This window comes from Emydura macquarii, unplaced genomic scaffold, assembly GCF_026122565.2.
Source record: "Emydura macquarii macquarii isolate MOO-44397 ecotype Brisbane River unplaced genomic scaffold, CSIRO-AGI_Emac_v2 contig_450, whole genome shotgun sequence".
Classification (NCBI taxonomy): domain Eukaryota; kingdom Metazoa; phylum Chordata; order Testudines; family Chelidae; genus Emydura; species Emydura macquarii.
The window spans coordinates 3,618,155-3,645,429 of NW_027130587.1; the positions used below are offsets into that span (position 1 = coordinate 3,618,155).

General features: G+C 47.7%; 1 protein-coding gene across 3 annotated transcripts in view; it reads left to right on the plus strand.

Moving 5' to 3' along the window:
* AP2B1 (adaptor related protein complex 2 subunit beta 1) overlaps positions 1 to 27,275 on the plus strand; it is a 103,155-nt gene that overhangs the window by 55,561 nt on the left and 20,319 nt on the right. For 2 of the 3 annotated variants that reach the window (XM_067537788.1, XM_067537787.1), the window contains exons 15-18: positions 7,992 to 8,033; positions 8,916 to 9,062; positions 11,057 to 11,202; positions 15,325 to 15,454. In XM_067537788.1, the coding sequence (XP_067393889.1) occupies positions 7,992 to 8,033; positions 8,916 to 9,062; positions 11,057 to 11,202; positions 15,325 to 15,454 (465 nt within the window). The remainder of the gene's footprint in view (positions 1 to 7,991; positions 8,034 to 8,915; positions 9,063 to 11,056; positions 11,203 to 15,324; positions 15,455 to 27,275) is intronic. The other variant, XM_067537789.1, reaches the window with a different exon arrangement.

Below are 27,275 nucleotides of genomic sequence, written 5' to 3' on the forward strand. Positions count from 1 at the left end.
TGGCTCTCTGCTGACTCTTGAGACTCTGGGCAGTTCTTTTAGACTCTGTGTCTTGCTTTCGAATGTGTAGAAGGGGGACCATTGCACTTTGGTAACGCCCTTGAGGTATTTAGCTGAAAAGCACTAGGAAAGTGATAGTGTTTCTTAATGTGGGGAAGATGTGGGTCCGCAAATGCTACGGGTTCCAGCATGCAGTGCTGCTTCTTGATCCGAGACATTGGAATCAAGAAAGAGCGGTGCATGCTGGGGTGTGGCGTTTCCTTATGCTTCACCTCCACATTAGATCAGCATAGCTACAACCAGCTATGCTCTGTGCAAATCACGTGCAGTGTCCCAGTTCCTGTCTGTTTGCTCACCAGGCCCTTGGTATGACAGAGCTTGGACACTGCTGCTGTAAAGATAGGCATCATTATTCCTTTAAGTCTCATTCCTGTGGTAGGTTTTTGCTTTGAAAAGTCGCCTCGTGCGAGAGATTCTTGTTGAACAAACAAGCAACAAGACACAACAGGCAATGTTGATCCTCTTCATTTAACACGAATGTTATATGGCAAGTCACTTTTCACCACCAGGGCAGTAAACCTGTAGAAATGGACAGCTTGGCTCATCTGTTATGCAAAGAATTTTCTAATGGCCAAGCCATTCCTCTGCCAGAATGTTACGGACAGAAGACGGGCAGCCAGGCAGACTGATTTATGTCCCGAATTCTAAGCTGCATAAGAAACGCTAGCAGTACAGACTTCCTGCAGTCCCTTCCTAAAGTAGAATATCTTGGCAGACTTGGGCAAGAGTCCCTTTCAGGTGCATCCTCTCACCTGTGTTATGTGACTAGACTCCATGCTGCTCACTCTCATTTGACTGCAGAGGTGGTCTCTGAATGAATGACTCGCCCAGAAAACCATGGGGTGCCAGCATGCCACTGATGCGAACACTGTTGGGATTAGTTTTGTGTGGCCGATGCCTGCAGTGCCTTCCGGGCTCCAGCCCACAGTTTGTCTGCCACCCATTGAAGCAACATCAGCTTCTGCTCTGCGCTTGTTCAGCATGGCCCGCCGTGCTGTCAGATCACAAATACTGGGTAGCAGCAGCCACTGAATTGAGCCTCTGATGTTACAATCATCTGCCCATCCATATCCCATCTGTGCTTTGCAGCTGGGAAATTTGGGGCACCTGGCGTTATCTGCATGCCCGCCTGGCTAGTTTGAGATGACTGTGTTCCTTCAAAAAAACAGCTTTGTTCTTTTTTTTAATGATGGGGTCTGCCCATTAATCCCCAGTGGGAACTAGCCCCTTGTCATTAATTTAGTTTTAAAGAGTTAAACCATTTTATTGTTTTACACACATTTGCTGCAGTTACTTTCCTTAATGGTTCTAGGTTTCAATCTGTATTTCTGCTCTGTTAGAGCAGGAAGGCTTATCTAACTGTTAAAACACGGGACTAGGACTCATGGGACTTGGGTGCTGGGTACTATTCCTGGCTCTGCAACTGACTTACTGGATGACCTTGAGCAAGTTACTTGAACTTACCCATGTCTCAGTTCTACAAAATGGGGATGATGAATGCAAATTCCCCAGGGATCTTGTAAGGCTTTGTTCATTAAGAAACTGAAATGGCCAGAATTTGGTGATGAACTGGTCACGCTGCAAAAGACATATATTTGATGGGAGGTTTTTGGAGAGAGTTGAGAGCATGTTCTTGGATCAGTTGCCTGGCTGGTTGAATTCCTGACTGATTGTTTAATGCTGCTGGGGTTGTGTTCAGTTGAGTGTTATGGCCCCAAGAGCTTTTTGTAGGCATCTCCTTTTGCTATTTAATTCAAAATAAATTGCTCATAAATAGTTTGGAGATGCTCTGAGGGAAGCACTACTGAAGGACCAAGTATTATGACAGCAAGTGCTACTGAAATCAGTGGTACTCTGTATTATGTTATTGTGGCAGTTTTTCACCTTCCTCTGCAGCGTGGGGCATGGCTCACTTGCTGGTGGATTCTCGGTACTTTGAAGTCTTTAAACCATGATTTGAGGACTTCAGTAACTCAGTCATAGGTTAGAGGTTTATTACAGGAGTGGGCGGATGAGGTTCTGTGGCCTGCATTGTGCAGGAGGTCAGGCTAGATGATCACATTGGTCCCTTCTGACCTTAGAGTCTATGAGACCGCTCCATTAACAGTGTACTGTGCTGATTGTGCATTGACATAACTCTTCACACAGGATGAGAACTCTGTCTTCCCACAGGCCTTGTTGTTCAGAAAAACAAACACAGAACCAGAGTCCGTTAGCTTGAGTTTTGACAATGCCTACCTGTGAACCCAAGAAAAGATGAGTCTGCCACTCTGTGTGTCTAACAGCTCCAAGGACGTGGTGCACGCACAAATGTCTTTGCTGTTGGGACCGTGCCTTAAATAAAATTAGCCCAAATCAATCCTCATACTGGCAGCTGTTTACTTCTCAGCTATTTAGCCAACCAAATCAATTGATTCTATTCAGGAAATGCTTTGTTTTCCTTGCTGTTAGGTAGATTCACATTGTGCAAGTTCTTAGCAACATAACGTTTTCACTCCCTGAACCATGACAACGTAGCTCTTAGATGAATAAAATCAGGTAATTATGTGTTTCCTGTTAGCCTGCGAATTAAGTACGGCTCCTTGTATTACATAGCTGCATCAAGAGATCTAGCAATCGTACGGCTATAGGAGGATTCAGTTTTTGGACAACGATTGTTGCAGCTTCTATCAGGAGCTCCATCCCTTCTCACTCTGCCCCTGGACTAGATCCTCGCCATACCTCACGTAACATTGCAGATGTGACTGTGGAAGCCTGTAATCCATGTATATTGCGTGAACGTCTTAGAGTTCCGTACTCACAGAGCACTGTTAAGATGCAAATAGGTGCGGGAATGTAGTGTGACGATGCCGGAGTTGCTGCATAAGTCAGTGTAACTGCAAGCAGCTACAGTAAAATTGCAGGACAGTTGCTCTTTAACTGCAGAGCATCTGCAGTGTCATCAGAGCCAATTATCATACAGCAGAGAAGTTGCAGTTGTTTGAGGTTCAGGGCTACCATTGTTGCTATTTGTTTTGTGGTCTGGCCTGTTCCTCTAGTTTGCAGTGACTTTTAGGATATTACAATGATGAGTCTAGGTAGCTGTAATTGAAGGCAATCCTCCCCATTGTTTGTAAATACATATGTCCAGTAACTATCTGGCTGCCTGCCTGCCACTTTCCTGCTCTGAAATGACTGCTGTGGAGGAAGCCTGGAAAAGGAGTCCTGTGTCCAGCAGTGTGACCTTCAGGACAGCGACACACTGCCAATCCTGAAAGCTGTCCAAGGGGTTTGCAGTTGCTTGTGATCAAGCATCAAGTCCACAGAGACTGTCACCCATGATGCTAAGGGTGGTGGTTCTTCTCCCATGAGAATTTGTCAGGCTGGGCAGGGCAGGCAGAGTTGTTGATCCAGTTCTTTTCTAATCCTTGGGTTCTGCTAGCAGGGCTGCCGTTAATTGTCTGCTGTGGATAGCATGGGGTACATTGTGCTTCCTGCGAAGGATGGCTGGCCAGTTAGAGACCTGCTATTGAAATGAGTGGAAATGGTTAACAGATGCTGCCAGCTCTCTGGGGAATTTGTTCAGCATTGCTTTACGCTTGACTAATATCTGCTTCTTTCCTTCTGCATTCTGCCTGTCACTGCAGATGGGAGAGGACACTCAATGGGTAATTGGTTCCTGTTCTCGCTGTCTGCCTCCTTTCTCTTTGTTACTCATACACATCACTGTTATCACCTTCTCCATCCTTTGAGTTCATATTAAAATAAGCCCACAGCAGTGGGACCAGACAGGCTGGAAGTGCAGTCTCTAAACAGGAGATCTTTATAGATCTCCTGGAAGACGGGGGCAAAGGAAGTAATATCAAGTCAAAAGGTGGTCCACTAGAGACTGGTCTTCCTGTGCACCTGGAGTCCAGGGCTCAGCTGGGGACCCATCGCATTTGGTTTGCCTCGATCACAATTAATAGTTCGAGTTCCCTCTCCAACACGCTATAGACAGCAACGCCTGTGCAGAAGAGGATTGAGGCTATGTCTACACAGCGAGGTAGGGGTGTGACTCCTCCGCATGTATACACACAGCGGTGTAGCCACGGTAGCATGGTTAGCGGCAGTGGAGGCATCTCTGAGCCATGCCATGTTTACATCCACCGGTTTCAGGTGAGTTTGTTTTAGCATGGTTAAGCCATGCCTCTGCTGCCGCTACCCGTGCTGCTGTGACTACCCTACAGTTTAGATGCAGTGTGTGTACGCAAGCTCAAGTGTGTGTACACATGCAGAGGAGTCACACCCCTATCTGGCAGTGTAGACATAGTCTTAGTCTGTCCCAGGGCCTCCTGGTCTCTGGGACGGCACAGCAGTTGGCATGTTATGCGTATGATGAATTTGGTCCCATGCATATGAACCAACAGGGAGGCGGAGGTCCTTGCCTTGCCACGCAGAGAGTCTTTGGGTTGGTTGAGAGAGACTGACCTAGGTCAAAGCTTCCACTGTTTGAAAAGGCATCACTGCTTCAGCAGCACTCAAGGGGGGGCAAAAGCAAATTAAGTGTTTAAGGAGGGGTAAGGGAAATTCTTTAGGCCAGAAACCCTGCCCCCCATTTCTTTGGCCCTCAGCAATGAGAAACAGGTACTCGTCCTCTCTCTCTCATGCCTCTGTAATCCGTGCAGAACAGAGCCTTCACCACCGCTACCAGGAGGGCTGGAGGACTGCCTTCAATCTGGCTCCTACCCTTTCAGCATACACGACCCTACCAGGAGTTATGTTCCCACCACACAGTTCTCAGGATCAGGGACTGCACCTTGGTCTGTTGGGAAGGCTTGTGTACCTGCTATTCTGGTGAACCATAAATCTGGAGCTCTTTCAAAGACAAGACTGCAGTTGGGGGGATCCTGATATTTACGGACCATAACTTGTCTGAGATTTCCCCCCGTGCACACAGCCCGACACACACAGCATGAATGCCAGAGCTGCAAAGAATTGATTGTTGTCTTTCAAACTTCAGTTTTGAGCCTGTGGCATTCTAAGATGAGCGTAGTAAGAAACTGATTAAAAAAAAAATCAGATAAACATCTGGCTCAATTATGCAGAATTATTCCCAGTCATTTCCCTAGTACTTGATATGATATCGGGGCTGCATGATGGGTGTGTTTTTTCTTTTGCTTTCACCGAACAAGGGTCCCAGAAACGCCAACCCCTGGCGATAACATTTAGAAATGAGTCTGTTATGACCGGGTCACGCAGCCCTTCTTTCTATTTAGTTTTCTCTGATTTTTTTTTTTTCCTCTCGACTTCACTATAAAGCAGAGTAGATTGACCACCTCCAAGCAAGAATGTAAAGTGAGAGGCAGTGTAATAGTTACATGTGATTATTTGGCAAGCCCATCATAATGCAGAAGTGTTCAGATTTTTTCTTCTAAAATATGGCTTTAGATCGAGTGAGCTATCTGAATTGCAGCTCCCTCCTGTGTCATACGGATGTCTTGGAGTGGTTAGGAACTCGGCGGGCGGAAAATAAATACCCCTTTTCGCAAGCTCGTTATTAATCTGCACGCGCAGTTATGCCACAGTGCTGGTGTTCTGGACCTTTCACCAAACCTCTTATTTCACACTAGAATCGCTCACCTCATCTGTTGTCTCTTACGTAAACTGGGAGAAATAGGTTGAGCCTTGCACGCTGATAGGCTGAAAAAGAACGGAGCTCCGTGCTGCTTTCTTTGAATGCCGGCAATTCTCTCTCCTAACACTGAGCGTCAAGGTGTGTGTATGAAGAGGCAGTTGCTGTGGTGAAAGAGGACCTGGAGGACTGTGCTGCTGTTTAGCAGATCTGGGTTTTGGAGTGACTTTGAGGGGGAGTGTCACAACACAAAGGATGCTCTTAGATTTTCTGGGCAGGGGGAAGGCTAGTGCAATTTTACAATGTTCTTTAATGCCCCTTTAGCAGTAGGCAGCACGGTGTCTTTAGAGCTGGGCGGCTACTATAGGTGATAGAGGATGGAAGGATATACCAGAGAGAGGGAACCCCAGAACCACAAAACAGTTGGCAAAAGCCAGAGGGTTTCTGTGCTATCCTCCAGTAGGGCCCTGCCTTTGACTGAAAAAGGCCTCCAAGATCGTGCGCAAGCCAACATGTTTGTATCCACTGTGGGGGGAGAAAAGCAATTGGTGAATATGCCATCTGTCGGGCAATTTAAAATACAAACACACGCCTGCCACGAGAGCTGCCAGAAAATGGGCGCTAATGGCCAAGAATAAGTAGAACCTCCCTGTCTGCCATATGGTGGGGACGGGATGTACGTGAGCCCTGCAGGTTCTGAGTTTGCACCGCTCCAGGACCTGCTCTGTGCCATGTCCTTTCTTCGGTCTCCTCCATCAGCACTGGACCAAGCACACATGGACCTTTTGATGACCCTGTTTGTCAAATGGCCCCATGTACCTTTGGGCCACACTTAGCAGCAGAGCCTTCCATGTGACATTGTGTTGTCCCGGTAAGCCAACCCTTCCCCATGTGACTGTCACTGCATTTTTCCATGTACGTTCTTGTTCTCTTTGGTGGCGGTCTTTGTGTTTGTCATCAGAGCTTGTGGTCTGCGTCCTGCGTGTGACTGAAAAGCTGTGTGTGGTGAGATAAGTAGCACTGTACTCTCAGCAAAAGCTTGCGAGCTCAGATAAACCTGCAGAATGAGGATCTACAATAGGCATTCAGTATAGTTCAACAGCGCCTCATCGCTGTCAGTCATCCAGGGTTTGTAAATATTAATGGGATTGAGAAATGCTCCACTCGAGCACGGCAATACCAATGGTATTACTTGTAACTGTCTTCAGTTAGATATCACCATATGATCGCAGGTTTTGGTCACCTCTGGTGACCCCAACACTGAATTTTCTCTTGAAAATCCAGAAGGCTGCAAATGTAAAAGTAAATTGTACCATGAGCTTCACACCTTTCAGACAAACAATCTCAACATTTTCCAGGGAAGCTCATGGTAAACTTAAAGAGCGAAGGAAGGCTTAAAGGTGATCTGCAAAGACGTGGGGATCCAGAAGGGAAGGACGGCATAAATGAAAGCAGTTGGACTAAGGTGTTTCTAGGAGGAGCATGTTGGACAATTTTAGCTGCCGTGAACGGCTGCTGGGTAGCTTCAAAGAGAGCATTATTAAAATACTGGATTACTTGGTGTTCTAAAATCGGGTGTCTTATTGCTGTAGAGCAGGTCCCAACAGCACAATAGGAGCTTTTCCATTTTCCATATGGGGTAACTGAACCATTAAAGGAAAGCACGTACAGCTGAGCGTGCATGAGCAGTGGTCGCACTGGAAGTGCCCATCCCTCCCCCTGGGTATTGAATTAGTCACACACTAAAAGGATGCAGCCGAGATGTTTCAGTAATTGTGAAGTCTTTGCTTTTTCTGCATCTAGAAACTACTCCCTAGAAACCTGAAGCTGCAGTGAGCTTCCTTGTCCGTTTTATGTTCCGTCGTGGTTACCCCTAGCGGGTTTTTGTAGAGCTGCTCAGGACTGCTGGTAGCTGACATGGGTTCAAGGGAAAACCAGTGCATGAAACACATGAAGAACTGCACCGACTTTGCAAAACAGATGATAGGTAGGAGATTGGATTGGCTTTTTAATCAATCAACCTTGCAAGTAGTACCCTTTTTCTTTAAGATGTGGAGTCAGTCCCAGTGGGAAGATGGATTGAAACATGTTTAGCTGAAACGTTACAAGGTGTTAGCTTATTCACCACTTTCTTCTCTAAGCAGCTTTATTAGCATAAGAAACCCCCACTGTATGTGCTTTCACAACACACAGTGTCCATCTGTCCTGTGCGTGGCGAGTGAATGACACGTGTTTGCAGCGCTGCAGTCGAGTGAACGGCAAACGCCACTCCTGGCATCCAATATCTAGCTTAAATGAACTCTGCCTTTCTCTTCTCTCTCTCCTTTCTCTCTTGCAGCTTGGCAGTGACCTTGGCGGGGGCATTGGAGGAAGTCCGGCAGTAAGTGCCATCAATTTTTTTCCAGTAAAACAACTCCCCCTAAAATAATAATTCCGATATAACCTTTCCCCACCACACGCCGCTGCTTTACTAACCCAAAGCGTTGGTGAAAACAGATGGCCATAACCACAGTGAATGGTCGCAGGTCCTTCCAAAAGCGTTTGGGTCCCAAGGTGAGTTCTTCAGGGCTGGAGCTGCCGCCTCTGTAGAGAGAGCCCTCTCCTGGCTCTAGTGAGCAAAGCTATTGTCTTCATTAGAATGGCCCTGGTCTTTTGGTGTCCTACTAAGTCCTTCAAGGAAATCACCTAACTTCTGTAGCAGAGGCTTTCCGTTCTTGGCAAGCAAACAGGACTAGGTCTCCAATCTGCAGAGGAGTGAACCATTTTTGATCATGGGATTAAGAACAGAGAGCTCCATCCTCTCCTGGGGTGGCATGACCCTCTGCGCCCAGGTGTATCATGGCTGTGCCACAATTTCTGGATGTGCAAAGTCCTTTTGGATGAATTCAGTGTGATCATGGAAATTAGCATGGAGAAAGGAAAAGGACTGAGATCATCTTGTCCTTTCACCAGGCACGTGCAGGCTTGTTCCCCAAAGTGTATCCTCTCCATCTTGGAGTCTCTTTTTTTCTACGTGGACAGGAGAGGTCTTAGTGGTGATTTTAAGGATATCATGTGGTTACGGTGACAGCAAAGTTTATAGGGCTGAGTCTCCAAGAGCAGTGGAATTCACTTGCATGATTTAGCACTTCTGATAATTCAGCAGGGAAGCTGTAAAGTGCTTTAAAATATTCAGGATATTGCCCAAATTCATGCCTTATTTAATAAGCAGCATTCTTCATGTGCATTGTTAATCTCTGCCCTTTCTTCCTAACTCTTGCAGGTGGGTCAGACCTTTATTCCATCATCTGTTCCTGCAACTTTTGCCCCTTCACCCACCCCAGCAGTGGTTAGCAGTGGACTCAATGACCTGTTCGAACTCTCATCTGGTATAGGCATGGCCCCCGGAGGATATGTGTCTCCAAAATCTGTACGTAAGAGAAACGTTGCTACAGTCTGTTATTCACCACTGATATAGTTTCAGCAGCAGTGGCGTACTGAGGGTGGGAGGGAACAGGAGGGCGCCAGGCACCCGGGTGCCGTCCTGCAGGGGGTGGCGGGGCGGCCCTTCATGACGTGCAGGAGGCTCTGAGGAGCGCAGAGCTTCCTGCACCCTCCGTCCGTTGTGAAGGGCTGGCCCAGAACGCACTTACTGGCCATTCCAGCCCCACAGCTCAACGCCGGCTCAGATGGGGTGGCCTCACCTCCCGGCTTGGGTGGGAGGGGACCCGGGCAGGCCCTTCATGACATGCGGGGGGGGCTCAGGAGCAGAAGCGGGAGCAGCTACGCCTCAGCCTCCAGCACCCCTCACCCTCCGCCCGTCATGAAGGGCTGACCCGGCGCCCTGTGCAACCCGGCACGGGGCTGGAGTGGCGGATAAGTGCGGGTGGGGGGGCAGCGCTGCACCGGGACCCCTCCTGCCCTACGGGGAGGGAGGGGTGAGGCAGAGGGGTGCAAATGTAGGCTTGGCCCCCAGGCACCGGAGACCCTCCGTATGCCACTGTTCAGCAGCATGAAGTTAGAGGCTGTTGTCCCCTTCGTGCTTTTGGAGGTACGGGATGGACTACGTGAGTTACCTTCCAGTAGGTATATCTGATGTCTCCCCCAGAGGGACAGTGATTGTTGAAGACCAGTGTAACCGGCTGCAGACGGCAGGTTTCAGCATTTCCCGACTATTGCCGGTAATGTCACTGTAAGGAAGGATTTGTGGGAGCTGCAAAACTTTGGCTTTGCCACTTTCCCCACTGGGCAGCTATTAGCTAGATGTCCTGGGAGTCTAGTCTAAGATTTACCCCCACTGGCCCCGCCATTAGTGCTGAGCAGTAAACAGAAAATCCATTTGTATGACGGAATCCTGTATGTGAGGGATTAAAAACACCAACCTGGGTAGAGTGAGCGCTGTGTTAGCGCGTGCCCGGGGGTCGCACCTGATTGTAAGAGAGAGAGATGGGAAAAGCACTGGCTGAGCAGTTTTCTTTTCTTACTCTGCCATTTATTCTTGGTTCTTCAGTATCAACAGAACTTGGTCCTGCTAACAATGCTTTGGCCAGCCTAGAATACCCAGTGTGAAGCTAGATGTATGGGGAAAGCAGGCCATTTCCGAACAGCTGTTGGAACATGGCGTTTAGCTTTTTCCATGCCCCGGGTCACACTGGGGGATTAAGTTCTTCCTTGTGGCACAAACGTGTTCACCTTCTCCCTGTATGGAGCCACTACTTATTTAAGCCTTTGTTAATCCCAGTAAGTGGCCAATAGATGAATAACCAGCCAAAGTCTTACACTAATATAAAACCCACGTGCATAAACTGGTACACACCTTGCACCAAGCTTTCAGCATTTGGCTGCTTGCTGGTGCTATGCCGGATAAAAGATTATGTACAGTGTCAAGTTAAAAACACGGTCTGCTGCTCAAACAATCGAATTTAAACCCAGCATTCTCCACAAAGCTCACATGCCTAGATGGGCTGCCGACTCCAAAGCCTGAGCATCATGAAGCGGTTTGGCTGTGTGCAAAATGTTATAATCTCACAATGAACTGGCCTTCCATCAGAAGCTTGTTATATTCAAAAGCAGCATAGCACACTCTTCAGCCGTGTCACCAGGATGAGCAAAAGCACTCCAGCAGGTGGGCTGTCAAACTCTCCATCAGTGTACAAGGGGGTGCATGCCTTGACCCTACCTGGCACGGCCCAGTAGGCCGCCCTAGAGATTGGTAGATTTACAGGATTGGACATCTGGGAATTTCACTACATGATGCCTAGTGTGATGCCGTCAACCATGGTCACTCGGTAGTCTGTGTTTGATGGTGATCGTGATTCCCCACAAAGGTTCTTCAGGAGCCCAGTGTCTGAACACATAAAAGCACCAACCCCATGCGTGCCGAACTACACTGGTGCTGAGACAGGATTCCTTGTGGTATTTCAGGTTTGGCTGCCTGCAGTGAAGGCTAAAGGGCTGGAGATCTCTGGGACATTCACTCACAGGCAGGGACACATCTACATGGAGATGAACTTCACCAACAAGGCGTTGCAGCACATGACTGACTTTGCGATTCAGTTTAACAAGAACAGGTAAGGAACCCACATGCCCTGCCTGGTGTGGTAGGAAAGGGGGATGCTCCCAGAAAGGGCGTCCCGCTCAGTTTCCCTGTTCTAGCCATGGGTGTGAGCAACCTTTGGTTCCCAGCCTGATTCCCAGGCCCTTCCAGGGCTCAATTTTCAGCGTCATCGTGGGATTTAAAACAAATCCAGAAACTTGCGTGGGCTCTTGTATTGGCTGCATGCTGTAAGTCCTGAACCACTAAATAGGATTAAACTAGCCTTCTGTTCTGGTCTCTCCAGTTAGTCATCTGCAGGCTTCCACAGGCCCCTCGCTAACCAAATCATCTTCCATGTACTGGCTGAACAGAGTCTGAAGGGTTAAAAGATAAGAGTGGCAAACGGCGTCCACTGAAAACTTTCCTAGATGGACAATAATACAATGAAAAAACGAATGGCAAAGTTTTGGTCATTAAAACCTCTTCAGTTTATGGTATCATTAGTTACCTGTACCTGTTACCCATGGGTGCAGGCACCAGTGCAGTGAGAGTCAAAGTGTAGCCCACATCTTGGTGAGATTTTTCTTCATCACCTCGTCTACGTGCAGTCAGGGCAAGAATTGTTCATATGCTGTGCCCGGAGTCCTAGATTGCTTCTGGTAGCTAAATGCTGGAAATGGCAAACTTTTTTCATAGCTGTTGTGCGTGGGACTTTAAAGAGTGCTCTGTGTTGGCCCCTTGAGGTCAACAGTAAAACTTCAGATGGTTTCAGTAGAAGCAGAGTTAGGCCAGCACTGAATGGCTTTGAAAACAGCATCCTGTATCTAGTAACCGTGGCATGGAGGTGTGACGCATTCATCCATCTGAAAATGAGTTCATCTCAGGGCAAAGTCACAGGATGGCCCATAGTAACTCAACCGAGGATTTAAATGGCTTAGGTGAGTCTAGACAGTGGAGAAAATGCTGCTTCTTAGTAGAAAGCAGCCTGGCTGTGGCCACCAGAAGCCATTTATGCTGCTGGCACCTGCTCTGGGGTAGATCTGGTAAGGAACAATTTTAAAGACCCGAGCAGGCCATGCACGTATATTTCTTTCCTGAGAGCAAATGCTTAATACAGTGTGCTGACGAGTTCTGGCTACGGGCTGTATGAAATACAACTGAAAATATCATAGATTGATGCATCTGGGTTGTTTTTAATACAATCTGTTCTCAACAGTCTGCCCTGCCCTGGTGAGCAAGCGAGCATATGGTCCCCTCTTCCTTCTAACTCAGAAGCTGCAGTTGCCCCTTTTTAATTTCAGTTATGTTTTGAAACAGCCCTTGATTTGTAAGGCTGAAAAGCATTTTTAGAGCTGGTAAAGCCCTAGCCAAGTAAACCTAAGCTGACAGGCTGCTGAGTCAGCAGATGCAGCTGCCCCCAGTGAATAGACAAGTGACTGCATTTCCAAATTGAGGTGGGAGGGAACACAGCATCCACACAGGACTTAAACTGTCTGGAAACACGAGCCTTTTTAACTAACGTAATTCGCCAGTGAACAAATCACAAGGTAAAATAGCTTATGGCAAGCACAGTGGGTAGCGAAATCACTTTGCTGGAAGGAGCTGCCACTTGCCGTGTAGTGGAATGTCGGGAGCATACGGATCCCGGTTCGTAAACCTGCCCTAACGAAGAGAAGTGCCCTATCAGCAGAATCCCACTCCTGTCTCTTTCACATTTGTACCTGCCTCAGTCAGAGAGAGGGCACATGGAGTGATCTGCCATCGCTTACGCTGAGCAGTAAATCATGGGAACGCTGCGGTTGCTGTCAAGATTGTAAAAGGCCCATTCTGATTAAAGTGCCTCTATTATAGCCTGCAGATTCTTCATTTCTTAAGCGCTGCCTTGTAGAGGGAGTGAAGATTCTCTGTCAAGATATGCTGGGACCCTCTCTCCTTTTCTGTAGTCATTATGGCCTTGTCTAGACTGGTGGCAGCCTGGGGGGCACACGTAGCTACGTGCTGCACTGAAAAGCAGGCTGAGATGTGTAACCACTTGTGGCAGTAGGGAAAAGCTCCGCAGTGGGGAGCTGCTGGAGCCACCCTCCCTACCCCCCTGAAGACTTTCCCCGCTGCCTCCCCCCACCGGAGACTTACCCTGCTGCCGGAGTCTTCCACTGTATAAAACCACGTTTAAACGCATTGGCATTACGCTTCCACGGAGGATGTTTGGATCTAGGTAGCGTGTAATTTGCAAGGGACAGTAGATCAGCATGTACTGCTTTTGCAGCAGATCAGCCTGTATTACTTAAACTGGATGTGGATTCTCTGGTCAATCCAAACAATTCGGCTTCCTTACTGGGAATTGGCTTTGGTGGTCTCCCCCTCTCCCTCCCTTCAGAACCCCCCCTTCAGTCTCCCCCTGTCTCAGCTGATGCCCTATGCCTTTGGAAATGCCATACTCTGCAAGCGCTCTCTCAGGTTGGGCAGGCCAGCCCTTCGCTGGAGAACCCTTCTAACGTGCCCTTCCTCCCCCAGTCACTTACCTGCAGATTTTGCGTGTGTCTGTCTGGAGCGTTGTGTAATTTGAAGTTTGGGATGCTGGTGGTCAGCAGAGAGGCAGCCAGGCCAGTAGGGTGAGCAGAGATTCAAGAACATTTCTTCAGGACAGCATGGCCTCGGGGTGCTGCTAGGTAAATAGATTCCCTGCAGGAAGCATCTGTTCAGGAAGACCGTGGTGGGTGCCAGTGAGGGAAATGATCTTTCCTTCTTTCCTGCTGTTGCTGCTGGGTTTTTTTTCCATTTCCTCTTTGTTCCCAGCCATCTCGATTACCCTTTCCGTTTCAATATATAGCGTTACACGTTCTGCTGTTGAGCTGTAGCAGTGATACAAGTCCTGTGAACAGGAAGATGATCCCCTACCCCCAGCACCCCCGAGTACCAGCACATTAATTTTTTCATCAGAGCCTTGGGTGCTTGTCATCCCTTAAACAAGCCTGTGTAAGCCCATGCGAAAAGGACTCCAAGCATTTCTAGTGCACCCATCACCCTGGCATCTCTCGCACCTGACAGCGAAATGCAGCTCACCTGCCCCTCAAAGAAAGGCCGAAGAGCAAATCACCAGGGCTTGTTACTTACCCTGAAGGTCAGACAGGTGAAAAAGCAAATGTCAGCGCAGCGGGCCCCTTAGTGAGAACATCCTGCCTCGAGCTCCCTGGAGTTCACACTCAGGGAGCATTGGCCAAGGTGCCCCAGTCTGATCTCAACTGCTGAGACAAGTTCATAAAGAGGGACCTGGCCACTGACATAGCCAGTACCTAAACCATGTAGGTTTTATCAGTCCAAGCGAACACCTTGAATTGCACTTGCACACATGCCGTTGCAGAGTATGGAGGTGAAACGTGGACCGTATAAACCCTACCACTAAGTAGGGCATGTGGGGTTATGTCTCTGAGCCGGAGTAGATGAGTGAGTGTAAATCCCATCAGCTTTGGTGGTGTGCTTGTCCAATGAGAGTATAAACTAAAGCAGAGACCCAGCAGCCGATCCGGATGTGCCCATCCAAAACCAGCCATCTGGCAGTGCTGGAAACTGTCTTGTTTTGTAGCAGTACTGGTGCAACCTGCTGATTCCTCCTTGATGAGACGTTTCATGGATACCCCCTCTCTGCCCTGCACTAGCTCTTGTCTCTCCATCCTTTGCCCCAGCTTTAACGTAAGGTCCACAGCTGCCTGTCTGCCCGTGTCTCTGGTGAAAGTGAAGAGTGTCTCTGCCGGGCCGTGAGCCTGCCTTCCAGCCCTTCTGAATATACATGCTAGTAAGCTGCTCCTCGCAGGGCAGACTGCTCTCCAGCCATTAGGCTGATGCCATGGGAGGGAGAATGAAAGAGTTGCCAGCAGATGATCTCCTGGCCAGAGTGGGCACGTTTTCAGCCAGACTCAAGTTCCTGTGCTTTGTCCTACCTCAAGCATCCACCCTGATGCAAATTGTCACCTAGTTCCTCTCCCCTAAATAATAACGGGGAGCACTCAGGAAAGGCAGTAAGCCAGGCCAGCCCACATTAAATCTGTGGGACAGCAGTCCCAGGAACCCTTCCCTTTAAAGCAAGTGACTGCGTCGCACGTAGGGCTCTCAGAAATGCAGTGCTGCTGTGAACGCCCTCTGACTTTCTCCTTCCCAGCTTTGGCGTCATCCCCAGCACGCCTCTGGCCATTCATACTCCGCTGATGCCGAACCAAAGCATTGACGTCTCCCTTCCCCTCAACACCTTGGGACCGGTCATGAAAATGGAGCCGCTCAACAACCTCCAGGTAAGGAGCATCTGACACCACGTTGGGGAAGAGCAGGGGGCTCACAGCTCAGTTGTCTTCTTCCCACTTCTAGCCGAGGTCACCTCTCTTTGGGGGCGCCTCCAAATAGGAATCTGGAAGTTCCCTGTGAAATGCTGAGCAGTGGCTTCTTAGGGGTGGGGAGTGTGGACTTCTGGGCCGGGATATGTTGGAAATGGTGGGGAGGGGGCTGCTGGTTTGTAGCACTTATAGGTAAGTCTTAGATAACTGGTTTTATGCCTCCTCCTGAAAGATCCTGAAACGCTTCACAAACCTAACCTGACATCCGGGGCCACTTTATGCTCCTGCAATGCAGCTAGCTCTTGGGTGGAACATGGCTGCACAGTGTAGGACAGGAGGTGAAGATGATTCCTTGGTTAATTGAAGCTGTAGGGGAGAGGCAGAATGTATTTACCAGAGCTGGACTTTGCCTCAGGCACCGGGCTAGTCACTCTCAAGGCCCGCATTTAATACCTTCGCCAAAGGTTGTGTGCTTTTCTGATTATATGGAGTTAAAGCAAGCTCCTCTCTAATGTTTTAATATCCTCCCCGGCCGCCTCCCCGGCACCTTTATAGCAGGAAAACATAACCTTTTTAACCTCCGCTCCAAGCCAGGCTACGTCAGAACATCTGCCCTCTCCCAAGCCTGGTGTGGGGGCTGTGGGCAATGACATACACAGGAGCTCTTTAACGAAACTGATGGGCTTGAAAGAATAGATAGGGATGTTGGCCAGTGAAGCATGGAAGTTCTGCAGTGCCCAGATGCCATGTGGTGTTAAAGTACAGTATTGAAAAGCCGTGTGCAGTAGGGAGTTGTGCAGAACTATGCAGATTCTGATAAATGAGGGAGGCTGGGTTTGCCGTATTTCCTCCTACAAAAGGGAAATATCCATCCTGTTTATTCTCCCCCAAGGAGACAAAATGGAGTCACTTCCTTGTGTTTTATCTGTTCGTATTCGCAGTAAATAAGCCGGCCCTCTTGGAGCTCCGTGAATACAGTAGATTCAGATCTGCTCCAGGGAACGTGCGTTTGTAGCTGGTTGAGAGGCTGGGGTGGGGATTTGCTGGGCTCGAATGGGGTGGAAGAGCCGTGACCTTCTGGAGTGGATCCCCCCACTGTGCTTTAGTTCCACACAGATGATGGCTTGAGATGTAAGAATAAAGGAAACTGCAGGAAAAATGACTGCTGCTGGTGTGATTAAATATTTATTTGGCTTATGTAGCACAGCTCGTTTTATGTGGTGCTTTACCATGATCATTGGCGTTTTCTCTGCCCCAAAGAGCTAAGACCCAGGACAAATCCAGGAAAGGAAAGATGGAGGTTGTTAATGTTACATTAATGAAACTGTTTTGTGCATTTCATTTCTCAGGCCCTTCTCACTGTAATACAGGGGTTGGTAAAACGGGGCCTCATAGCTTTTCCTTGTGCAGCGTGGGGTCAGATATTGCAGTGGAGATTCTGGGGTCTTGGCACTGCTAGGTTTATCTAAGTTAGCATTCACCTCACTGGTCAGGCAGATGCAGGTCTCAGACAGAATGGAGTTTTGCCCCGTTGGCAGAGTCTGCAATAGCTTCCCGTTTCCTGGAAGCTGGCTGATTAGTGATTCCCCTGTTTATGGTCTGTTGTGTTTATCTGTACGTCTCCTGGGTAGACACTTCTGGTATCCAGTAGATGCAGATAACGAATTCTGCAGCACATATAGTTCAGGGACTTGATGATCTGGGGCTGGGGAGAGATTAGGATGAAGCGGATCTGAATATATATCCCATTGGTTTGGTCTCCAGTTGCTTTAGGGGCCGAGACAGAGTGGAGCACTTCCTGTTTAGAGAGAGTTCTTACTCCCTCCTGGGTTTAAAAAACCGCAATGATTAAATTGTAACTTTCATCTGCCTGAACAACAGGTTTTCTTCTCTTGACTGTTGCGTTCCATGGCTTATGACTTATTAATGAGTCTTCGGGCAGACAGCTAGAAATAGCTCCACTGCTTAGTTCCTGAGGCTCCAAACTGGCACCACGTCGAGAGTGGGGCAGTAGCTGCTTCTGCCTGAGTGGAGCAGAGATGAACGGGTCTCCCACCCCAGAGCCTCTCGGCAAAGACATGAGACCAGTCCACAGGGGGAGTAGTCGCAGCCTTCTGTACCAGCGTGGAGGAGATCAGTAAAGGATCACTGATTCTCCAGGACCAGGAATAGCTAGGCATGTCAAGGTGGTGATCACATCATTTTGGTTCAGCTGTTACGAACACTAGTTCATGGGCACAAAATTGGGGAGACCCAATAACTGACCTTCTAGATCTGTCTTCCTGGCTTTGGACATGAAGGGGTGCTCCATAAACCTTTAGCAACACGCACTGAAGCCGCTGCTTCCTTTGATCAGAAAGGAGATGAAATAAGTTGGGTTACCATGAAGCCTCCAAAGGCATCAGAACGCAGTTTGTTTCTAGCAGAAAACACTACAAGAATAAAGCAGAGAGAAAACATATGTGGAAACCTCCAGATGCCTTATTTGGAAATAATCAGCGTATTCATTAGTGCCAGACCTGCTCGCTAGTTGACTAGCTACCTCATTGCCACAGAAGTTGGCTGCCCTTTTACAATCGGAGAAGCTGCCATATGGAGTAATAGTATCTCTCTCAGCTGAGAGTTGAGTCATGACAATAACTGAAGCCAAGTTAAAAAGTACTATTGTTACTCTCCAGACAGCAGTGGATTTGATGGAGATCTGTCATTGCCCCGCTCGCACCAAGCTCTGGAATAGTATTCTTGGTGTTTTCTCGCAAATAATCATTCTTAAAACATCCTCAGAAATCACTTTGATAGGTGCCCTACTTAGAGAGCAATTTATAGCAAAACGTGGGCACTGTTGTGTTTCTCTGCGCTTATTTTCATTGAGGAAAGAAAACTCTCAGTAAGCTGAACGTGATTTTTATGTGATTTTCTGTTCATGGAATTGTTAAGAGCTAGATTACAGGATTTATTTGAACTTTAAGGCCCTTCATTTCATTTTTTTATTCTCAGTTTTTGTTTCAGTAACAGAAAAATAAGTCCTCAGGTAACCAAACTGATCTCTAAATTCCCATGGCGTGTGAACTAAAAGCTTCAAACTAGTCGTTCATTCTGCAGGCGACAATTTCAGAAGTAATGAGTTTGTCCTGTTCATATTGTAATTTTATTAAAATATACAATTCTTCACTAAGTGCAGTTTAATTTTTACCTTTCCTAATCAGCGAAAGTGATCAAAACACTTGACACGTTAACAAAAGCCGACACATTAGAGAAAGAAGAGAAGAATTAAATGTTAAGTGGTCTAGTTACACAAGATGCAGTCAGGGTCCACACATGGAAACAAATAGCCTTGTAGGCGGTATTTACCAGTAGTCTTGCCATGTAGGATAAAGGGTAGCAAACTCCTTCCCTCTTCATCTCCAACCTACTACTGAAAATGGTTGTCTTCTGCTGATGTGAACTGTCAGCCAAGTTCAACAGCCATTGTAGCAAAGTTAGGCTACGTTTATACTAAGTTATACATTTATACGTTTATACAAAGTTAGGCTACATTATACAAAATCGCTGCCGCCAAATCGATCTTTCAGGATCGATTGAGCGGTCAGTGAGACCCGCTCAATTGATCAGGAAGTCGACTCAGTAAGTCCCCCCCCTCAAGTAGCATAGCGCTGCGTCGATGGGAATGCTGTTCCCGTTGGCTCAGCACAGTGTAAACACCGCGCAGAAGGGAAGCAGAGCAGTCGACGTCAGTTACGCAAACTACTCTGCGTAGTTTGCATAACTCCTGTCGACTGCCGCCGAATTGCGTGGTAAGTGTAAACCAGCCCTTAGAGTGACCCTTAATGAAAGAATGAAGCCAGATATAAATATAAAAAGGGTTTGACCCTGTAGAGTTAAACAGCTCCAGATCCCACTGTTATGTCCCCATTGCCTCCCCCCAAAAGAGAGCTGCTCTTGGAGTAAGCCTTTTGAAGAGTGTCTGTTGCTAAATTAGATCTTCATGACTTAGTTGTTCTTGTTTTGTTCATTTCCATCAATGCTGGTTGCTTAGGAACATTTTTGAATTACTTAGTCAGCCTTTCACAGGCCACCTGGCATTTGGCTTGATCTCACCACTGCACAGTGCTGGCGACAGCCAGCGATACAATTACAGTAATCCCAGGCTCTTTTACTAGTGCCCAAAGGTGCCAGAGCCGAGCTGGCCTCAGAGGCCTGGGGTTGACTGGAGGCCAGGCCAATGGCTCCCAGCTGGGAAGAGCAGACTTGTTCTGCTTCTGTTCTTCTTTCCCCACCTTGGAGCAGGGTGTAGAACCCAAATGGCAATTGCATCTCCTCTGGAAATGCCTGGGGCGGTTGCTTTCACTCTTCCTCAGTGCATGTGGGATAAGGAGGAATTGGCCAGGAGGACGATAGTGACTTTTACCTGAGGTGGTAAAAATCCATTAATCCTGTCCAGACCAGGCTTTGGGTTAGACCAGGTTTGGAATAAAAAAAGGCATGCTGGAATGCCTGGGGTTGGAAACCGTCCTGCACCAAAGCAAAATCCCATTCCTAATACACACCCATTCCGTTCAGAAATCCCCTCAACACTGTAACTTCTGCATTATGCCGAGCAGCCGGAGGGGGAGTTGCAGTGACACAGAGTGTCCTGCCCCGATATATGGGATACTCGATGAGTTTGTTTATGTTCAAGACAACTGCAGCTGCTGAACCAGGAAATGAATAAAGGCTTCTAAAATTCAGTGCCTTCTGTCCCTTGAAACTGATGAGCTGTGTGTGTGTGCGGTCTCTCACTAACCATTTTACCGAGAATTCAGGGCCAGTTCAAACCAGGTTTACATCCAGAGCCCATCTGCACTACTGTATCCACAGTGTTGAGGCCCAACTGCATTAAAACCCGGATTGTGTTTTTGCTTGTGTGGGCAGAATAAAATGTTATAACCATGCTGGGGAGCCAAGTCTTACCCAGGGTCAAAATCTTGACCGCGTGTTTCTGTCCACACAGGCAAGAATAAACCATGTTATGTTTAGTCCACGAAGGGTGTTTCACAACGAAGAACATATATTTACCATTGACTGTGTAGTAATGCTTGTGAATGTTTGAAATAGTTTCCCGTCACGGTTACTCCTAAATCTCGTTTTACTGAGCTTTGCAGCCACATTTTGTGTGGATTTAATATTCAGAAAGCGCACTTGATTACCTGCTGGTGGCAAAACCTCAAGTACAGTTCTGGCTAATAAAGTGCTGTCCGTGCTGTGTTTCCCTGTGAGATACAACCGTATTTGCCAACTGTTCCACATAGTTCTGCGCAACAGCGTAAAACATGCTTGCTTTCTTTTCATCATGGCTGTAACTGGCACAACTTTCTCCAATATCGACAGGTCTTTAAGGCTGCGTCAGTACTAGCAATTTCCCCAAAATTTTGCTAAGATGCAAATGCTATTGTAAAATTGTCTAGGCATCCACTGCAGTCCTTCTGAGGAGATCTAGACAATGCAGTGGTAAAAATGTTGGCAGCTCGTCTGCCCTAGCAATCCCATTGTTGTTAGCGCTTGTGGAGCTGCATTGATGCTGCGGGAGGGGGGTGAATTTCAGAAAATTGCCAGTGTAGACCAGGTCTGACTTGCTGCTGCATAGACCTGGAGGTTTGCAGCTTTCTATCCAGAAAGTAATTGCCTGAACTGGCTGATTTAATAGAAAACAAGCTAGACAGAATCACAGAGCCTTCGTGAACCTATTCACGCCTGGGACGTTGGAGTTCTCTTGAGATTTTAACATTGTAAATCAACAATGGATGTATTCCATGCCTTGGCATTACCTTCTATCAATCACCAGGACTCATTCAGCGTGGCCGGCAAGCTAACAGCTGAGCGCACGACTTCGATATTTCAAAATGCCCTTAAAATTCTTTTGAATCGGCTGGCACACGTTTGTCGTGATTGTGTTGCCAATTGCTGCATTTCTTCATGGATAGCAATACTGGAAACAGAGAACTTGGACTCACTGCAAAAGCACTGTGAAATGTAGAACAACTTTCAGTTGTTTCCTCCAAACGATGTCTCAAGAGTGCAGTAAAACCTTCTCCCTGTAAGGATCAAACAAAGATGCAATTCTCTCCTTCGAAGAAGGGTAACCTTCTAGTGAAGGCACTGGAGGTCAGGAGATCTGGGTTCAGTTACCAGCCCTGCCACAGACTTCCTGTACAACCATGGGCTACTCACTTTGGGGATAATGCTTCCCTGCTTCCCGGGGAGGTTGAAGATAACTTCATTAACATGTGAGAGGACCAGGTGCTGTGATGAAAAGGACTGTATGAGTACGTGGAGAGAGAAGATGATGTGGGAAGGCATTGAGTGCTTACGTAAGCAAGGAAACCACTTTAGTCTTAGCAATCAGGTTCAGTCATGAGAGGAGAGATGGAAAAAACAAACATCATTGTAGCTCTCTTCTAAGTGACAAAGTGACTGAGTGGTGAGCATGTGCCAACTTGGTTCCGTTGCCAGGGGGGCGACAGGTTTGGGGAGTTTTAACCCTTCTCAGAGGGTGGGGGGGAAACACTAAGTCTCGTTAGGCCTCCTGGAAAGAAGTACGTGAAGGTAAAGGGACTGATGGGATAAGGACATACAGGGGGTTCCAGGCAAGGCTCTGAGATCTTGTCACATCTCACAAGCAAAGCAGGGCTGGACCTGATTGGAGCTTGTCTGGGAAACCTGGAGAAACCCACATGCTACAAAAAGGGGTGTTGACGATCCAGGAGGGGCTCTTCTCTGAGCTGATCCTGCCCCTGTTCTCCAGCACAATGTTAAGCTGCATTGTCCTGCGTGAGGGGGATGTTTCCTGGATTAGTCTTATATCCAAGGTACTGAGTGCTTGTGGGACTTTTAGCAAGAGTTAGGTGTTAGCTCCCGTCTTGAGCATATAGCAGTTGGCCCCCGTGATTTCAGCTGGGTACTCTGTTCTGCTCTTCCTACCCTGAACAGTTGTCTGATGTTGTGTGCTGTTAAACAGCTGTCACGTTCCACCCTAGAGCTGGCTATATTTTGGTGGCAGATTCAACTGTTCCTGTGTGTGTATATTTCCGAAAAAGAAGGATCTTTCTGGGAGAGAACTGGCAGCATCACATCAATAAAGATGTGCCGTTTTCCCTGTGAGCCTGCTGGGGACAGGCTTCCAGTTCTTGAGCAGCACCATGAATAATGCTAATTGTATGGATCCTTTCTTGAAGCACTTTGATTAGGTGCTATCCGCTGTTGGATAGAAGGGAAACTGAGACACAGAGGTGGTGGTTTGCTCATGGTCCCATTGGGAAGCCAATGGTAGTTGGGAGTAGAATCCAAATTCTCCCACGCTTAGCCATATGCTTTAACCACTGACCCATACGTTGTTTTAGTCACAATCCTATACGATCTCCAGCAATGGTGAGTCAAGCAAGTAAAAAGTGCTCCCTCTAAAACCAGCTGGATCGCTCGCACTGCACCACCCTGTTTTACCTTCAGACTCAGGTAAAAACCTGACCCTGCTGCTGATTGACAGCGTATTCCAGGCTTTGAAGAGGCAGGGGCTTAATCAGTTTCATTGCCTAGGCCCTTCCAGCTCCTTAAGGCGAGAGAGGGGAAGAAATCCATCCTGAAAGCTTCCCCTGTGGATAGTTATTACCCAGAGCACAGGCTGGAGTCTGCAGCAGGTTCCTTCAGTTTGCCAGACCTGTTCTCATCGGCATGTGATGCAGAACATTTGATACAATAAAATGTGCTTGTTAAGTTACAATAAAGCCAGACACACACCAGAGCCTAACCCTCCTCCCGCTCATTTACTGTTCCCTGACCATTGACGTAAACAGCATTTCAGGAGATGGCAGCTGCAGCCAAGGGCATATCATCCAGCCTTGGCACGCCGTGAACTCAAGTCTGCTGCCTGAGCTCAGGATTTGTGCTTCTCGGTAGAGCACCCGGCGATCAGCGGCTGTTAGATGCCTGTAGGATTCTGCAGATCATAGCCATCAAACAAAATGAGGGGAAGTAGAGAGCATTTACTTGAGGTTTCTGACCACAGCCATTGTCACGGAATAAACCGCGACCTTGTTCTGGCAGAGGTGAAATAGGTCCTGTGAAAGAAAGTTCTCGCCTCGATAACATCATGGCTGTAATCTGCTCCGATGCAAAACTAAGAGTACATCTACCCTGCAGGTGGGAGTGTGCTTTCCAGCGTGGCTAGACAGACACTGCTAGCACTGACACACGCTACCAGTTGCAGTTAAGTTATATCCTGTGACTGAAGTCTTTAATTCAGCCTTGGTACTGCCGGAGTGTGTTGTGAACTCAGTGCTGCAGGAAAGGGAATTACAGGGCATGGTGAGTGTGCTTCCACACCCATCTTTAGAGCTTGCTTCTTGTACAAATGTAGCTTAGGTTAGAATTCTTTTTGAAGCATCGCACACCAGCAATATCTAAGCAAACAGTGTTACACATCCTAGAACACCAGCTGTCAGCCGTCAGTGTTCTGATGTCGTCCTGCAGTGAAAGAGTTCAGACGCAGCATAGTGAACAAACATGAATCCCACCACTTTCTTTCTGTGGAGGATGTTCTCTCGGGTTACGCAGCGAGGAAAGGGTCACAATTAAACAAGCTGTGAGCAGTTGGGTGCCTGGCAAAAGTTTTGGCAGGGTGAGTTTTCAGTGTTAGAGCATCACAGGAAAGCCTGTCTGAACAAATAAAACCTGGCACCTTTGTTTTTGCAAAGGACGTTGCAGTTTTGTCTGACAGAATTCAAAGAGAGGTGAGTTTTTCCCTTTCAAACCAGGTTGCAGATGGAAAGGCAGCTTCAGCCAGGGTGTACCAGACTGCCTCCCTCTCAGAAGAGGTGGAGGCTGAAAGCGTTGGTACATTCTTAATTATAGACTTACAAGCAGGCAAACTTCTCTGAAGGGTGAACCATATTTGGATCAGCAAGCTCGTAAGATCAGCAAGTTTGTCTGTACTAGAGGGGTTATTGAAGATGAATGGAAATTCCTTCCAAGTGCGTCAAGCAAGGTGCTTTAATACAAGGCTACAGGGAGACAGCTGAGCAGAGCAGGTCACGAAGAATTTCTTGAGATCAGTTGGAAAACTTCCTTTCTGCTGCGACATCCTTGTTTGTAGAAGCACCATACCTATCAGGGGAAAACTTAGATAACAGAGGAGTTAAGAGAATCTTTCAGAACATTCGTCTGGGAACAGAAGAGAGAATTCTCCTGGCTCAGAATAGCCTCCAAGTTTTCTTGGAAGAGCTTGTAATAAATAGTGTGTGTGACGGTATGCGTCAGACACTGCAGGGTTGAACATGGGCAGCACGTAGGAGAGATCAACAGTAGGGAAGCAATGACAGGTAAGTGGGCTGTAGTCCCTGGCCCTAAGAACCTTGTTTTTAATAGACCTCCCTCTTTGGTAGAGAGCCCCGCTGTATGAATGGCTGCTCTGCCGCTCTTGCAAGCTGTAATTAACCCCTATAGCAGGGCATGCTGTGTGTGGTTTGTGTATCTGACGCAGGAGTGCACCAGCTGCATCTAGAGCAGGGATCAGAGATCCGAAATCCCCAGGCACTCTTGAGACCTGCTCCCAGGCGAAAGGTTTGCAGTGTTGTTGAAGGCCAGTGCACAGCCATGGGGGAGAGCTCTTTCGTTTGTGAATCAACGTCCTGCGTGGGAAAGATGCTGGGATCACCTCTCCTGAGATGTAAAGTTCTCTCTCCATGGAATGGGTACAGCACAGATCTTCCTCTCCCCCCCGCCCCCAGGTTCCTCTTCGTGCTAGACTCTACATCAGGGATAAGAGGGGAGAGCGTTCTCTGTGCCCTTTATCCCTGGGCTCCTGCTGTTCCGTTGCGGATGCTTTCTGTGAGGTGGGATGCTTGCCTGCTAGACACAGTGCGGAGAGCATCAGCCTCGCCTCTCGCAAGCTGCCATCAGAAGGCTCCAAACGGGCTAGCTCAAGCCCAGGTAAAATGTCGTAGCACTCCTGAGACTCCACACCCCTGGGGGAGCTGGGGGGGAGTGTATTTTTATTGGCTATCACAGGTCCAAGCTCTAACGGGTTTTCTTTCGAAGGCCTGCCATTCGGCAGGAAGCGCGTGGTGAGATGTAGAATAAACCTTGTTGTGAAATGTACGGAATGTACTGTGGCACCCGGAAGCTGGAGTCCTAGCGGGATTACCCTTCTCTCAGCTCAGTGCTGCTCCTTGTTCGCAAAGGCTGCGTGCGAAAGCTGATTGCCGCCGTTTTCCTTAGAGATGCTGAATTGGGTGCAAGTGATGTCATCAGTGAGCCCGGTGATGCAGCTTGCGAGGGAGGACGCTGGGCTCCTTGTTGTTGTGGTGTCAGGAGGAACCGGTGCTCCGACGCACTGCGCTGCATCGGAATCGGCTGGCTCAGTAAAGTGCAGCGAACACGCGGCTTCCTCAGTACGCTTCAGCAGAGTTGAGCGGGAGGTCAACAGATACCTTTTTATAGCACTCTTGTAACTGCAGAAACAAGATGAGCATATTAATTTGGTGTGTTCCTCTAGATCTGTGCCTGGAGGGAGAGGAAGCTCTTCCCTGGCCCCTATTATAAGCTGCTGCTGTTGTATAGCAATAACAATTAGCTACAAAAACTAATGAACCTCTGTTGCTGTAGAATAAAAGGGGCAGTTAATCATAGAAATCAGAGCTAGGCAAGATCTCTTTGGTTGGGGAGTCCATTTCCCTGCCATGCAGCATTGCTCACTACAGTACATCTTACCAGTGCACAGTCAAGTCCAATTTAAGATGCCCCGAGCATTGGCGCTTTCCCTTTCCTCAGGAGATTATCATGTCGCTTAATGGATCTCGCTGTTGTTTTCCCAGACATTTAGCGTAATTTTTTCTAGCTTCAATTCAATCCCATTTCTCTCTAGTTATACCCAGTTTACCACCCTGAACAGTTCCATCGCCTGGATGGCCACACCCTTCCTGTATTCCTTATTCCCCACCCATTGTTTAGTCAAACCTCACACGTTTAGCTTGTATGAGTTGTTCCTTCCAGCCTCCCTGTTAATTTGCGCCTCTCTGAAAGCCACCTGGTTTGTTTAGCTCTCTCCTAATATAGGGATGGCAAGAACTAAATGTAATATTCCATCTGCCTGTCAACCTTCAAACCTACCAACGTGTCATGTCGGCAATCCGTGTGAGACAACTGACTATAATGTGGAGCCATTTGTATTTATGAGTTGCACCGTAATTTACAAGGCATAATGGTTTTAACTAATCCCTGCTTTTGAAAGATCTTTTCTCACTGTGTGAATTAAATATACACCGTTCAAAAAAAAAAAGTGGAAAAAAACAAGTTCTGTCACATGCAAATCTCATGCTTCTCTCCACACTACCGGGACCTTCCCAACGGCTCCAAAATAATTTTCGATTGTTCAGGATGCTGACCTCATTCCCTTAGCACTCCAGTTTGCATGTATGCCAAATCAGCTGATTGGTGTGTTCATGTTTCCCAATCACCTTCTCCTGTGCTCTTTATCAACAACTGTTTCTCCTGGGATTAGTTTTATTTCGAAAGAGGCCCTACAGATCACATACATGCTTTATTCTGAAGACACCTGATTCTGCAGACAAACCACAGAGGTCTTTAATTTTGCATCTCTGGATTAATCTGGTTCACTGCTGCGTTTGTGTTTCAGTTGCGTGACCAGTCAGAGGATTCATAGGCTGGGGTTTTTCCAGGATCTTCAGGGAGTGAGATGCTCAATTCCTATTGAAATATAAGGGTCTTTACATATCCCAGCCACAGACCCATA